Below are 14,466 nucleotides of genomic sequence, written 5' to 3' on the forward strand. Positions count from 1 at the left end.
GGCTTTATTGCTAGGCTGTTTGAGGAGGTATCGGCATTTTCATTTATTTATTTATTTATTTATTTATTTATTTATTTATTTATTTATTTATTTATTTATTTATTTCATCTGAGTGCTGGAACTGTCTCAGGTGCCTTGGGTGAGCGTTCAAAGATTGAACAGTTGGCGAAGAATATAGACAGATATTGCAGACGTCTTTTGCTGATTGACAAAGATGAAAATGCGTGTAATTTATTGTAAATTCTTAATGCGGGAATTTCTTGTGTTCTTTTTCTTTTCGGCTGCGGACGAAAATTATTGAAGAGATTGAAGAAGAAAACCTTTGCGATAGTTTGCTGAAAGAGCAAGAAGGCGCCTACAACGGCGTCAATGAGTGCGTCAAGGCTGGCGATATCTTTTGGTTCAAGTGCAAGCAGGGATATCGAGAGGTGGATGTAAAGACACAGGGTCGCCTCCAACGCTCCATTTGCGAAGGTAAGTGGCGTCACCTTGTGAGGAATCGCGGAAGCGAAGCGGCACGTATCGTCATAGGCGTTTCACGTCAAGACAGGACTGGTGCATAGAAAATTCACTGAGCGAGAAATGGAGCGACTAGACGAGAAAGAACCTGCGAGATTTAGAATACAGCGAGTTTTACTGCGGTGTATGTGTGCTTCTGGTAACCTTTTGTCTCGTGACGACGCGCTATTTCTCGCTTAGTATGTTCCAGCTGGCCCGGCCACAGTCTGTGTAGAAAATAAAGTTACACTTACGGGATATTTTTTTTTCGTTTATCAAGGACGAAATACGATCCTGCTTCTTACTAGAGCACGAGGACGAGAATAAAGCATGTTCTGCACTTACCAAAGCAAATCATCAACGTAGGTAATTCAATGCCGTAATCTACAAAGTAGATTTCCTGCTACGTAGATTCTTTACATCGTCGATTCTTGCAGTGAATCACGAAGGTTGTTTTGTTTTACCTTTCAGCTTCAATTTTCTCAAGAACGTTAGTCTAAACGCTTTTCCCAAGTGACTTCTTTCTTATTTCATAGCTTTTATTAACTTTAAACGCCATTTATTCTATAAATTTACGAACTTTTTTTTGTGCATAGAGTTTATGATTGCGTAGATCCAGGCAGTTCACTCTCTTTAGACTTTGACATTTCTGCGCAACAGTAACAGCGCTGATGCCAAAACTAAACAAAACCACGCTTTCCTAGTGAGAAGCAAGGAATGTCGTTAATACACAAAGCTGCCCTCTCCCATTAGTTATGCAATAAATTCAGACTTACATTCTCCCCTCTCCCTCACATACACGACACACATATACGCTTTGCTCAAAATCGGGAGACCTTTGAACAAAACTATTCTTTTTATTGAAAAAAAGGGAGATTTCAGGCACGGCTTCATGCTAAGTTTTCATCGATGTGAAGTGTATTATAAAGCTGCGATTGGTATGCATCTTGCTTTTCTTTCAGTTGACCCAGAGGCACCAACACCAGCACCGGGTAAGCAACACTTGTGCTTTGGTGGTAAATAAAACGAACTTCTTCTCGAGTGTTACCCAAAATCAGTCGAGTAAAGGTGGGCTCCACACGGCTCTTGCATCCAGGCGCTGGGAGAATATTTAGGTGTCCCTCACGTTTTCGCAGATGAATCATACAGAGAACTGAGTCGGAAACCGGCACTCTGTGATCCTAATAAACATAAGTGCACGTATAAAACGCATACGTAACCAAGCTTACCATAGTACAATGCGGTAAACCTGAATAGAAATCAACGTTTTCTTTTTCCCTTCATGTGTAAACATGAGGCTCGCAATAGTACGTATTCCAAGTTTTCAATTATCTGTGCTAATTCGTTGCCTAATTTCTTTTTCTTTTATTTTTAAATGGAGAGGTAACATTTTGATTTTTCTACATTGTGTAAAGTCACAATTTTGAAGATAATAGTCCTGAACACTTCTGTTGCCCAAATATAAAGATCTCGCAAAAACAAAATCTATGGAATTATGCACATGTACAGATTTCGTTTATAAACAGCACGTGAAAGGGACAAGGTGGTACACACGTGACATATCCACGATGCCGCATTGGCGGTTGTGTGACGCTACTGTTTGAAGAAATGTTGTTTCATCAAATATTATTAGAACACGTCAACAATCAGTTGACTGTAATGAAATTCCGACAGCTATCACGTGCTCACGATGCTGACTCTGACGTCATTCTACTAATTCTCTTAGACCCGTGCCTCACCGTCGGCGCCGAAGTGTGCGGAGATGTGCGCTGTGAGCCTTACAGCGACAACTCGGGTTTCACGTGCAAGTGTGGCATCGATTTCTTCTTTCATGCTATGGAGAAGCGCTGCTACAGTAAGTACATACTTCTCGCCCTTATCCTGCAGTCCCTGGGCAGACTGTACAGCAACTAAGTGAATATTGTTATCTGTCTGAGTTTAGGTTACAATAAAAAACAGCAGTTCCTTTGTTAATTGCGCTACCATGCACGATTAATAATTTTTATAGCGCAACGATGGCAAGTTGTTGAGACCATTGGGGCAGGCAAAGCTACTGGATAATTACGTTTATATTAATTTGTGTTTACCGTTTGCCACAGATATGAAATCCTGCAAGGTGCACAAGTGCGAGCGAGGACTGTGTGTGGACCAGAACGGCATGTTCCCTGCGAGCTGCCAATGCAACGACTATCCCGACTTGACGTTAAACTGCAAAGGTGAGCTAGGGGAAGTAGTCATTCTCCCTAATGTCCACCGTACAGTAAGAACGTCGTTCATCGATCTCCAATAACTGCTGTTTCACGTCTACCAACTTAATTTTATGCCCGTGAATTTAATAATCAGTCCGCACATATCGTTACGCTAAAGAGCCCCAGTGCGTGCGCTGTCACCCTCCTGTGTCGCCTATTTCGTCACCACGACACACAGCCAGTTATCTCTCGTTCCCATGACACGATTATTGGCCAGCACTGCTTTGCGTAATTTCGCAGTCAGACTGATAAGATATCTTCAAAAATCATATTCATTTGTTAACTAAGCAGTACGGTCAACATTACTCACCGGTCCGAAGAATTATTTTTTTATAACGTAGACTACACACTTCATAACCTTCCCTCAATTGGTTAACTTAAAATGTTTATTTATCACTCTACACGGTCTTTGTTTCGCAGTGAAGGAGACTGTCCGTGCAATATGCGCAACGCAGGACAAAGTTGCGAGGATAAACCCAGACAACAGCGTCAGCTGCGACTGTCCACCACACACTAAGCTCATCAAAGGCTACTGCAAACGTAAGTGGTGTGCAGCCAGAGTGTCAGTGGAGACGTTCCAGTGAATACTATGATTGCCTCAATATCTCGTTAATGTACAATTCACTCATTGCCGTAAGTAATAAAACCACACATGATGCCTACAAGTAATATGTGATGGATTATTGGTGAGCTGCCAGCTCGTAATTAACTCACCTGCTACGTGCCGCCAACAGGCAAAAAAAAGTGTTCTACACTCGCCGTAATGACTACTGGCGATGCAGGCTGGTGCTTCCACGTTTAAATGCACATATATATACCCCATAAAGTGTACGGGGGAGAGCCGCTGTGGTAGCTCAGTTGGTAGAGCATCGGACGCGTTATTCTAAGGTTTCAGGTTCGCTCCCTATACCAGCAGCGAGTTACCTTTCATCCACTTTACCTTCTACACACTTAGATTACGATTACTTACAGTAGCATTTTCTATATTTTCCTTGGCGTCGTTGTCTGTTAGTTCTCATTACACTACGCCTACTTACACAAGACCGTAATTTTTAATCTTGCTGTGTGTGTCTGCAAGAGCGTCGTATCATCATAAGAAAATTAGCTATATATTAATGAACTCATTTGCGTGCGTTACATTACTACTATTTAATTAATGCGTTTGCACATGTGTGTTTATTTCGAGCACAGCCATCTGTCAGATTCATTAGTATGAACTAAATATTTATTGCCTTCATTTCTTAATTGTTTATGTTTTCAGGTACGGAAACTATAGCACCCTTTGTCGATGGTTTTCTTAATGCATCTCAAATACCATTACATTTCAGCCATCGCATGCCTGAATGCTACCTTAACCTGCAAGGACGTGTGCTTGATGAAGGACTCGCACCGGGACACACGCTGTTGTCGAAATTGGGACCCCGACCACTGTGAACGTAAGTGAAGCGTCAAGCTAACGCAGTTTATTTCTTGACAAAAAATAACTCGGCTGATTGATCGCATTGGTGCCGATTTCGACACGATTACGGGGGTGTATCGACATATGCTTCACCTTATCAACGATCAAAGGTGCCACCAACTTTAAGTATTTAACTAGTCATCTTCATAGCGTCTCTTATAAGTGACACATCGGCCGGGCTAAACAAACGAAAGGAAAGGCTCGCAATGTATGATGATTTATCTCTTATAAGCGCCATTTTGTGCAGGTATTTGCGTACATAGAAGTTATTGTGGTGAATAGAATAATTATGACGAGTAATTTTCACCAGATCGTTGCTTCTTGAATTAACTGAAGACTCGGTGCGCGATACCACTCAGATGGATAATACCATTTCAATTTACGTGCAGGAACACCACACGACGGGTCTTTTTGTCCACCTGGTTACATTGCTGACCTAGACACGAAAGAATGCAAGCGTGAGTAGCCACTGATATTTTGAATGCACTTACCAAGATATACATAACACATTTCACGCTATCACAGAAGGAAGCACACTTCTGTAACTCATCACTGACGAGACCTTTTACAAGACGCCAATTCTAGAGATATCTCTAATCTCAGCACTGATACGACGTAAACGCAACCTAATTGTTTCAAAAACCTCATATGTTGTGAATAGAACTGCCTGCCAGTGTTTACTGAAATTACTGCTTTACGAATACAGGCTAAAATTAATGGTGCTGTAAACAAGGCAGCCATATACAAGGTAGAAAAAAACGTTCAACTCCCTTAACCTTTTGTAAGCCTTGAATTAGGTTAAGGAATGCGCTAGCGCACAAATATTGATAATTTATTTGATTGCACAAACACAACGCTTGTTTGCTGTTGCCAGGATAAATGCATTCACTCTGCATTTCAAAAGAAACTACGTTTAAATAAACTGTGAGTTAGTTATTCGCTATTAAAGTGTGTATTAGCTTTGAGATAAACATAACACAAGATCGAAGATTTCGTGTGGGTACTACCTTTCGGCATCATTTTTCTTTAATGGATGCCCTGCTACATTTTTGTTTTTAACAAGGTAGATTAACTTTGTGATTTCTTGAACTTGTACTTATTTATGGACGCTCAGAATTCTTCTCTAGAAAAAGGGTAGCGGAGACCTACGCTGGGTAGGCTCCTCTGACACTCCACCACCGCACCTTTCCCTCTTCAGATAAAAAAAGTTTAAAAAGTTTTTCTCCTCCTCCTCTCTAGAAAACGAACCGGATTGAAACATCGTTTTGCCATTTCAGCGTTTCTATTTTACTTGCTCTTTAACCTTATAGAAAATGCATAGGAACGCGTTTAACTGAGTGACGTCACTCGTGATCTCTTCTAGACGTATGCAACACAACACATGCTAGTGATATATGCGATCATGGATGTACGCAGCTGTCTGAAGACAAGGCTGACTATATCTGCAACTGCGGCCCCACACAGCAGCTTGCAAACGACGGCATCTCCTGTGTCGGTAAGACAACACGGCACGCTTGAATGCCACAGTTAACTTTGAAAATCTACTCATTGTACTACACACATATTTTATTTCGACCAAGTTCATGACCCAGCACGTGAAGTACTGCGTTAAGCGTGAGGTGCTATATGTGCGCTTTCAAGCTATAATCCTACTTCTTTTTTTTTCTTTTACACGAAAGTGTTTTATGCCGGAGAGAACGAATACTGCGCTGATGAATTCCCGTGATGGATATGTTCTTGGTAATAGGCACACGAACGAATGAGAAAGGAAAACTACAAGAAAAAACAACATGGTTCATCCGTCCGCCTTAGGAATCGGTATAACATGAAAGTAAAACTTTTCCTTACAGAAGACGTTTAGTGCTTACTGACCAATGATATAAGAAAGCTTACAAAATGCCTGTTGGTGTTTGACAGCTAAATTTAGACACCGCTTTACGTAATTGTATCCACGTTCAGTGTTAGTAATACATCTCCATCCTGAGAATTAAAGTCCAAGATTAGTGATTGATTAATGGTTAAGCATGTCTGTGGTGGCTCTAGCAGGTAATGGTGAGAGCGGAACAAAAGAAAACGGTGTGACAGCCAGAAAAGCGTGACTGATTGCACGCCAAACTTGTGCTGAGGTCCCCTGCTCACGGCGTATTAGAATTATTGCACGCCACTGCCCGATTAGAGGAATACGCATCGCGTATTGTTTTCTCTTTCGGCCAGTCATGATTTCTCGCTTGGCGAGCGTCAGCGGTAGTAAGCGGGGGACACAGAGTTATACATCCAGGTCATGGTGTAAGATAGAAACATTTGTTCATATGTTACACCATGATCTAGGCAAAGCACGCGCGTTGCTCTAGGCGTTGCAGAACTATTGTTAGTATGGATGAATGTTATGAGCTACGCTGACGCTTTGGGTAAGGTCACCATCTGACAGTGTGTTCAAGCGTTGACAAATTTTCACTTTTGGAAATGCTTCGAATAGGTCGGACGCATAAAAACGACGCGTTGAAGGATCTATTCATGAATTCTATGGTCATGATGGATTACTACACCTAAGCGAGAGTACTGTGAGAGGGCAGTAGCAGATATAGAAGGCTTGCTTTTAAAGCCTACAAAGTACGTGACCGTGGCTCAGTGGATAGCGTGCCCGGCAGCTGTTGTCACCGACCGGAAGCTCGTGGATTCTTCTCCCGGCGAAGAATCTTTTTTTTTTCTTTGTCTTGTGAAAGTTAGTTTTTTTTGAGACGTCATTTCCGTGACGGAAGTAAATGCCTGAAATTAGGTGGACCCCGGCATAAAAAATTTTTGTGTTGAACAGTTTCGCCGCTGGGAATTGAGCTCACGACCTGTCGGTCCGCGAGAAAATGAGCCTAGGTGGCGCTCTGTGAAATACACTACCGCCGTTCGGGTACGAGATATTACAAATGCCGCTCGTATATCTCACACATTCTCTCTTGCATGGTGCGCTCTGCATGGCGGGGTGGGGCGGCGTGGCGCCACCGTCTTTAAATGATGAAGTAAAGGCTGCATCGCGACACTAAGAAGCATTGATAGGAAGCGCTTCGTCCACGACGCAACAGCATCTCGATTTCCGCGAGGAATGCTATAGTCACGCTATAGCATTTACAAGTCGCGCTCAAGCACGTGCGTTCTTCGCCTTTAGCTTCGTGTAAGAGTGCGATGGCGTTGTAGGAGTGGTGCAGCTTTCGCGTGAAAAAAACGGTGTTTTTCTGCCGCATACTTCTTCGAGGAGTGTGATAGCACCGACTAATAAATCTGCTCTGATAAGCGTCACCGAAAGACGGCGATGTCGACTACGAAGGCCGTGCCTTGGTGGAGCAAGCCAGAAGCAACGGAAAGCCATGCCTTCACGCGTTCACGGTTTAGCCACGAACCTCTGCCTCTCGCGTTGCAAAAATGCAGTGGTTTATGGTGCGATATAGTATAGGTTACCGCATTACCTTGGAGATATATAGTATATCTTATTATTAGAGAGCGCACTATACCGTTTCATTTCTCAATTGACGACACTTTGAAGAAGCGCATATATATACTACCTGTGTGCATTATGTGCTTGTTGATACTTTGTGCGGGATTCACGATATGCTGTGTCCAGGTATATGTTAACAACTTCCGCTACCACAACGGTGAACTCATGCGGCGGCTGCATTTCCGATGGAGGCGGAAATGTTGTAGGCCCGTGTGCTCAGATTTGGGTGCACGTTAAAGAACCCCAGGTGGTCGAAATTTCCGGAGCCCTCCACTACGGCGTCTCTCATAATCATACGGTGGTTTTGGGACGTTAAACCCCACATATCAATCATATCAATCAACGGTTAACTCATAATCATGAGCGTTAGTCGTCGCGATGGAGAGGTGTCACTATAGGCGTCATAATATGGGTGCGTCTACGTCAAATGACGCTATATGTAAGGGTGTATGTTCCACACACCGAGATAAGTTATACAAGCTCGTATATATCAAATCACAATAAACACTCAACTAGCTTCTTCTGTTAAGACACCTTTTGTTGTCGTGTTATGCCGATTGCTATGACAAAAAAAAAATCAAGCAAGTTTTTTTTTCTCCTTTCATATTTAAGGTCAATAATTTAGCAGCACTTTTTATTATTCCTGCGCTAAACAATAAGAAATCATACGAGGCGTGTGCCAGGAATTTAGTTCAGAAAGATGGTGAGCTGTCTATAAAACGACAGCTTTGCTATACAGCAACACGCTCTAAGAAGTGGCGGAGACACAGGAGCGATGCAGGTTGTCCACCACGCGTTCTCGTAAAAACATCACGCGGGAGCTGGTGATTCGATTCATAAAAACCAAGTCTCACTTCTGCAGCATTCCTCGTCAACAGCCAGAACAAATCATCATTGTCCCCATCCAGTGAAATGTCCACCCCGGCTATAACGAGGGTCAGGGCAAAGGCTCTATACTACAAAGGGCTCAGAAACACGCCGGGAAATGCTGCTTCGTCTATGCAGCCCGGTATCCCGAGGGGAACGCGTATGCGGCAGTGAGCATCAACTACGAGGGCAGTATCACAAATTTCACAACGGTGCGGACAACGATGGCTGAAAAAGCACCGCAAATGGAGATCGCGTTGGCTTAAATTTGCTGAGCAACAGGAGGTCCACTATCTGCAGCGACTCGAGATCGGCGGTCAAAGCATTTGCCAAGGGCACAATAACGGAACTAGCTTTGCGGATCCTTCGGAACAAGGAGATCGAGCCACACACACCCATTTGGTTTTCAGCTCACATGCGATGCATTGAGTAAACTCCGCCCAATCTCAACAAGCCAGCCCAAATAGCTGTGCGACGACTGGGAAACCGCGTAGCTTTCGGGGGGTGCGGCGCTGATGTTTTTTGAAAACTGGGACCCCTTCCATTTCGCATGACGAATTGACAAAAGATTTTGACTTGGCGTGGAGGCAATACCCACCACACAGAAAACTAAGCAGACCCCAAGCACTGACACTCAGAGTTTTTCCAGTCTGGACGTACCCTAAGCCAGCGCTATTGCACTAGATTTATTCCTAAATACAGCCAACTAATAGAAGTGACTTCTGCAATAATATAGTCCATTTAAAACACATGCTCCCGCAGTGCCCTGCGTTACGCTGTGGTGACATCCTCACACTTTCTAAAATGGGGTTGGGGGTGCACGGAGGGCTAATACCAACTGCGAACTCGAACAACAGTTATGGGCCGGCCAACGGGCCCGCGACGCAGCAATGATACTTGATATTTCTGTCCCGACGTTTGGAGTGGCCCACAATGTGCTAAAGCACGCTTCAAAGGGCCTAATAAAGTTCGTTCCTCCATTGTTATACAGGGTAAAATGACAGCCTAATTATGACTAACACTTTTTTCAATGAAACACACTAAGGCAAATGCTTTCCAGCTACATTAGCTTTCATTACGCGAGCTGCAAAACGTTTGCTTCCTGCTTTGGGACTGCCCTTAAGAGCTGGGATATAAAAAAATTATGCGCAACCTTCAACCCAATAACCTCTATGTGCCAGTACTCGGGAAAACCCTCTCAGCTAGAATTGAAAAAATAAACTCATGCACGCCAATATTTATGCTAGACATGCCACTATTAAGCTTGACTATTCATCAGTGAAGGGCATTTGTGCACTAACGTCTTTAAAAATAAGGCTCGTCGTCTTTACTGAGAATACATGCCTTCCTTGATCAGCGCCCAGCCGAAGTGGTCTAGTTGTTATGGAGTTTGACTGCTAACCCGAAGGTTGCGGGATCGAATCCGACTGCATTTTCGATGGAGGCGAAAAGGCCCGCGTATACTTACGTGCACGTTGAAGAGCCCCAGGTGGTCGGAATTTCCGGAGTCCTCTACTACGTTGTCTCTCATGATCGTAGTTTTGGGTCATTAAAACCCAGGCCATATTATTATTTCCTTTTAGTATTACCTATTTTATTTTGTTATTGCAGAGAGAACAAAATGCCACGAAGAGGACGTCATCAAGTGTGAGAGCGAACAAAAAACATGCTCCTACGATAACGGAAAGGCAGTGTGTCGTTGTCCGGACAACACTCTAGAAATCAACGGCACTTGCATTGGTAAGTGTACCGCAAGTGGTCAAGCCAATCATCTCGAGATGGAAATAATCAAGCACGTGATTTTTCACGAAGTGCGCGTTTGTCTGTAGTACAAGCGCACAAAAAAAATTACATGTAGTTTCCATAAATTCGTTTCAGACTCATGTACATCAACAAAACAAAGAGAGTGTTCGGTCATCTTCGGAAAATGCAAAATAATAAACCATTATGAGGCATGTATGTGTATTGAACCACTTCTTTGGCACCCCGAAGAAAGAAAGTGCTTTTTGGGTAAGCATGTGCGCCGAGTTGACATCCCGGTTCGTTATCACTCCTTTTTCTGAAGCTATGTGTTTCTTTTTTACTTCAGAGAAAACCCATAAGTATGTTGCCCGCTTTCGAGTGAATGATACAAGTTCGCCGAGTGCAGATTACGGGGTTGGTGAATGCGACGACAAGCACGTCATGATGGAACAAGCGGTATGTGTGCCTGAAGTTAAGTGTCGTGCTATCACAACACATGGCGGTGCTTGAACTGCCATACATTGAAACTGCCTCCAACGGGCTATATAATACAACAATAAGGTACCATGCATGCATGGTACGGGCTACGTAACTACAATACATTCAGCACAAATCGATGTATGTCAACACAAGAAGAATAAGGACTTTTTTTATGCAAGTAATTCTTATATTGCATTTCCTATTTATATTTAGAGAGAGAGAGAGAGATAAAGATGCAATGAAAGGCAGGGAGGTTAACCAGATGCACATCCGGTTTGCTACCCTGCTATTTATATTTAAGTCGGCGGTGAAGTAATGACGTGAATGGTTCATTTTGTAAGAGTCTAGATACTGTACAGAAGATACATTTGAGTTTCTATATCGGGAAAGTAAATAAATTACGTGCTTGTAAAGATAAGTTCTCTAGCAAGTTGGTGCGTTGTATGCTGAACATTTTTCGACGATAAAGAAAACGCAAATGGCATGCGCGCGCTAACACCCCCCCCCCCCACACACACACACAAGCTCTTGAAGAGCTTCAATATTAAGCAACTTTTGTAACGATCACTGTGACATAGATAGAAGCGGGTGCCATTTTCAGCAAACACGCGGAAACAAAAGCACATATGATGACGATTCCCACTTCCTGTGTACATATTACACCGATCCTTTATGAATCGTATTACTCATTAGTGATATGACGGTCTTGCAAAGTTTGAGAAATCCTTTTTAGCGTCCTCTATGCTTTGAGGCTTAATCTTGTGTGAAATTCGTGCTGCTATAGATGTGCATCAGCTTTCTGCGCATGCGTCAGGGCAGTGCCGCATAGACGCAAATTCTGCGAAAATCAGAGCAGTGAAGACAGACATCCGCAATTGCCACTAGATAAGATGCGTTCTTGAGATTAGTTAGTGAGTACGGCAGCACTGAAGTGCCGTCCTGGTTGTCTCCCCGCTTCAAGGTCGAGTCAATTCGAACATCCCCACAGACAGACAGTGGACATAAGTTACCAGTACTCCTTGCTTTGTGGTTTTGCAGATGCAGATCTTGTATGGAGCTTCGCTGACCAGCATACGCATGCTTCAGTGTTCGTAAGTTAAAATCTGGTTTGTTTGTTTTTTTTTGTTTGATACGGCGCACATTTTGTCGCATAGTGAGCTTATATTTTTGATTAGTTTCCCAATAAACCTTCGCTATCGCGGGCTGGATATCAGTCGGTTGACGTTCAGCACAATACATGCTGAAGCACACCTACACGTCCTCTATTTAACTACGATAGCAATCAAATGAACACTCCAAGCCTGTTTTAGGGGCGAAGCTCCTTAGGGCGTGGGCTGTGCGTCCCCTGTATGTAGCCACCTCTAGTTTAGTTCTTGCAGTGTTCACTAGATGGCGGTACCGTCTCCTGTATGTAGCCACCTCTCGTTTAGTTCTTGTAGTGTTTACTAGATGGTGGTACTTGTAGCTGATGGTGAAAAGATGCAAGATGTTATAAACTAGAAAGCGGTACTTGTAGTTGATGAAAGACGCGAGATCTTATAAAATAGGAATGATGTCACATATGGCGCGTGTCATTGGTTGAAGGCAATCGTTCGATTTAGTGCGGCGACGTACGCTAGGGGGAGCGATGTAATAAACTCGAGTGGGCAAAATGTACAGAGGATTCATGGTTCACCAGATTTACCTCCGGAGCTTCGCCCACTCATCATCATTCACTTCGTGGATATGGCGGCACTTTTTGCCAACGTTGTCGCTGTGAGGTTTGTATAAAGTCCGAGAGCAATAACATCGCTCTGCGCATCGTGTGTTCTTGAGGACGAATGAAAGCGTGTGATGGCAGCTGACGATCGCGTCTCAAGCGGTGAGGGAATGTGCCAGTTTTGTTTTGTCTCGCGAAAGACCCATGGGGAGTCCTCAAGGTTGCCACTGCTAGCCCGTGTAGGAACTGCGTATTCTGCCCACCGTACTTTGAACCATAAGTGCTTCGTAGAGATGTCAGCGCTTAACATAGTGTATGTCATGTTCTCGTGACTCAGTTTACGTTGAAGTGATAGACAGCCCGAACGTCACTTACGATTGCTTTTCCTTACGCCAGCGTTTTGTTGAGTCATGTCAATTGGGATGCTAAAGGAGTTTGCTGCTATCTTGACATCAAGCAACGTTCTAATTTGCCGATGTAATATTCATCACTTGGCCGCAGCGGAGCTATTGTGACTTTTTCTTATAACTTCATGCCCACGTTATTGTTACGGTAACTGGGGGTCATTTGCTCTATTATTAAATACAGAAAATATGCCCAAATCGTGCTGCATAATGAATCAGCGCGTGTTTGGGAACACCCAATATCCGGAAGTACAGCTGCCAATGTTTCACGAGGCAAGTCGTTCGACATAAGATTCATTATCTTTGTGTGTGTGTGTGTGTGTGTGTGTGTGTGCGTGTGCGTGTGCGTGTGCGTGTGCGTGTGCGTGTGCGTGCGTGCGTGCGTGTGTGTGTGTGTGTGTGTGTGTGTGTGTGTGTGTGTGTGTGTGTGTGTGTGTGTGTGTGTGTGTGTGTGTGTGTGTGTGTGTGTGTGTGTGTGTGTGTGTGTGTGTGTGTGTGTGTGTGTGTGTGTGTGTGTGTGTGTGTGTGTGTTAAGCAACGATATCACCTTCATTTGCGTATTGCAACAAACACACAAATTTCCTTGCGCTTATCACTCGTATGCTAGGATTTCTACGCTGATTTGCATAGTCATACACTGCCTTAATTGATTACTTTCACGCTAACAGTGACGAGTACAAGGTGGAATTTAACTTTGCAAGTGAACCCCCCAGCGTTCTGCTTGAAAAAATCCGCACCTGTGAGCATCCAAATGAAAACGGTGGCTGCTTCTTCCCGCCAGCTTTGAACATCGTCAAGGACAGTGTTTCCGGTAAGTGACCTGCAATAAGGCACCCTCGCTGGAGGTCATTAAGAATATTGCGCAAAATTACTCATTAATCCTAACAAAGTGATGCAAATGCTAACCACAACATAACGCACATGGTAAAAACCACAATGAAGTTGCACTGCCCAGTTTCCTCAGAGCTGATCCTAAGCTTCCTACATAAATGAAAACTTTGACCTATAGTCGAAGTTTGTACTGAAGTTTTGTGCATCGCATGTGAAGGAATAATGAATCCCATGTGTATTGACCTAGAACTCATTTGCTTGCTTCAAACGGCGGCTTTATATAGTTCTGTAAATGCAACATTTAGAAATTATTGTGCACGCGCACTGTGATTCGTATCCACTATCCACCAAAGTGTACGTCAGAAATCTATTTATTAATTGTCAAGTGTCTTTTCTTTAATTCCTGGGAAGTCCGTGAAGCTGGCACATGTTATTCAGAAAAAATATGGTGTCTTTTTTTTAATGTTTTGGTAATGTCAATTAGCGAGACACGTACATTCGATGAGTTTCTACGAAGTTACATATAGACTTCAGTTAATAATCAGATTGCACCAAAAACTATGGCCTGTTGTGATTTGTATTATATCAAGCTTTGTAGATGCCGGCGTCATTTTTGTTCCACATTCTGCAAAATGAAGAACTGAATTACAGAGGTAGCATATCTGACAATATCTCCCGTTCCTTCATTGTTATCTAAGCGGCGTTTATGATAAGATGAGTCTTCTTAAGTATATCCACACTATCAAGAAAGA

General features: G+C 43.3%; 2 protein-coding genes across 3 annotated transcripts in view; one reads left to right on the forward strand and one right to left on the reverse strand.

Moving 5' to 3' along the window:
• Positions 1-14,466, reverse strand: part of LOC119171703 (glycoprotein antigen BM86) — a 163,219-nt gene that overhangs the window by 70,982 nt on the left and 77,771 nt on the right. The window contains exon 1 of one of the 2 annotated variants that reach the window (XM_075892277.1): positions 13,621-13,697. The exons of the other annotated variant lie outside the window; for it this stretch is intronic. Within the exon in view, the coding sequence (XP_075748392.1) occupies positions 13,621-13,630 (10 nt within the window). The 5' untranslated portion in view covers positions 13,631-13,697. Of the gene's footprint in view, positions 1-13,620; positions 13,698-14,466 lie in introns of those variants that run through there. 2 annotated transcript variants of the gene reach the window in all.
• Positions 1-14,466, forward strand: part of LOC119171704 (uncharacterized) — a 45,782-nt gene that overhangs the window by 27,037 nt on the left and 4,279 nt on the right. The window contains exons 13-25 of the mRNA XM_075892274.1: positions 304-474; positions 1,461-1,490; positions 2,225-2,353; positions 2,598-2,714; positions 3,168-3,287; positions 4,076-4,183; positions 4,596-4,664; positions 5,570-5,701; positions 10,169-10,297; positions 10,436-10,567; positions 10,647-10,756; positions 11,819-11,871; positions 13,552-13,694. Of these exons, the coding sequence (XP_075748389.1) occupies positions 304-474; positions 1,461-1,490; positions 2,225-2,353; positions 2,598-2,714; positions 3,168-3,287; positions 4,076-4,183; positions 4,596-4,664; positions 5,570-5,701; positions 10,169-10,297; positions 10,436-10,567; positions 10,647-10,756; positions 11,819-11,871; positions 13,552-13,694 (1,443 nt within the window). The remainder of the gene's footprint in view (positions 1-303; positions 475-1,460; positions 1,491-2,224; positions 2,354-2,597; positions 2,715-3,167; positions 3,288-4,075; positions 4,184-4,595; positions 4,665-5,569; positions 5,702-10,168; positions 10,298-10,435; positions 10,568-10,646; positions 10,757-11,818; positions 11,872-13,551; positions 13,695-14,466) is intronic.

This window comes from Rhipicephalus microplus, chromosome 4, assembly GCF_043290135.1.
Source record: "Rhipicephalus microplus isolate Deutch F79 chromosome 4, USDA_Rmic, whole genome shotgun sequence".
Classification (NCBI taxonomy): domain Eukaryota; kingdom Metazoa; phylum Arthropoda; class Arachnida; order Ixodida; family Ixodidae; genus Rhipicephalus; species Rhipicephalus microplus.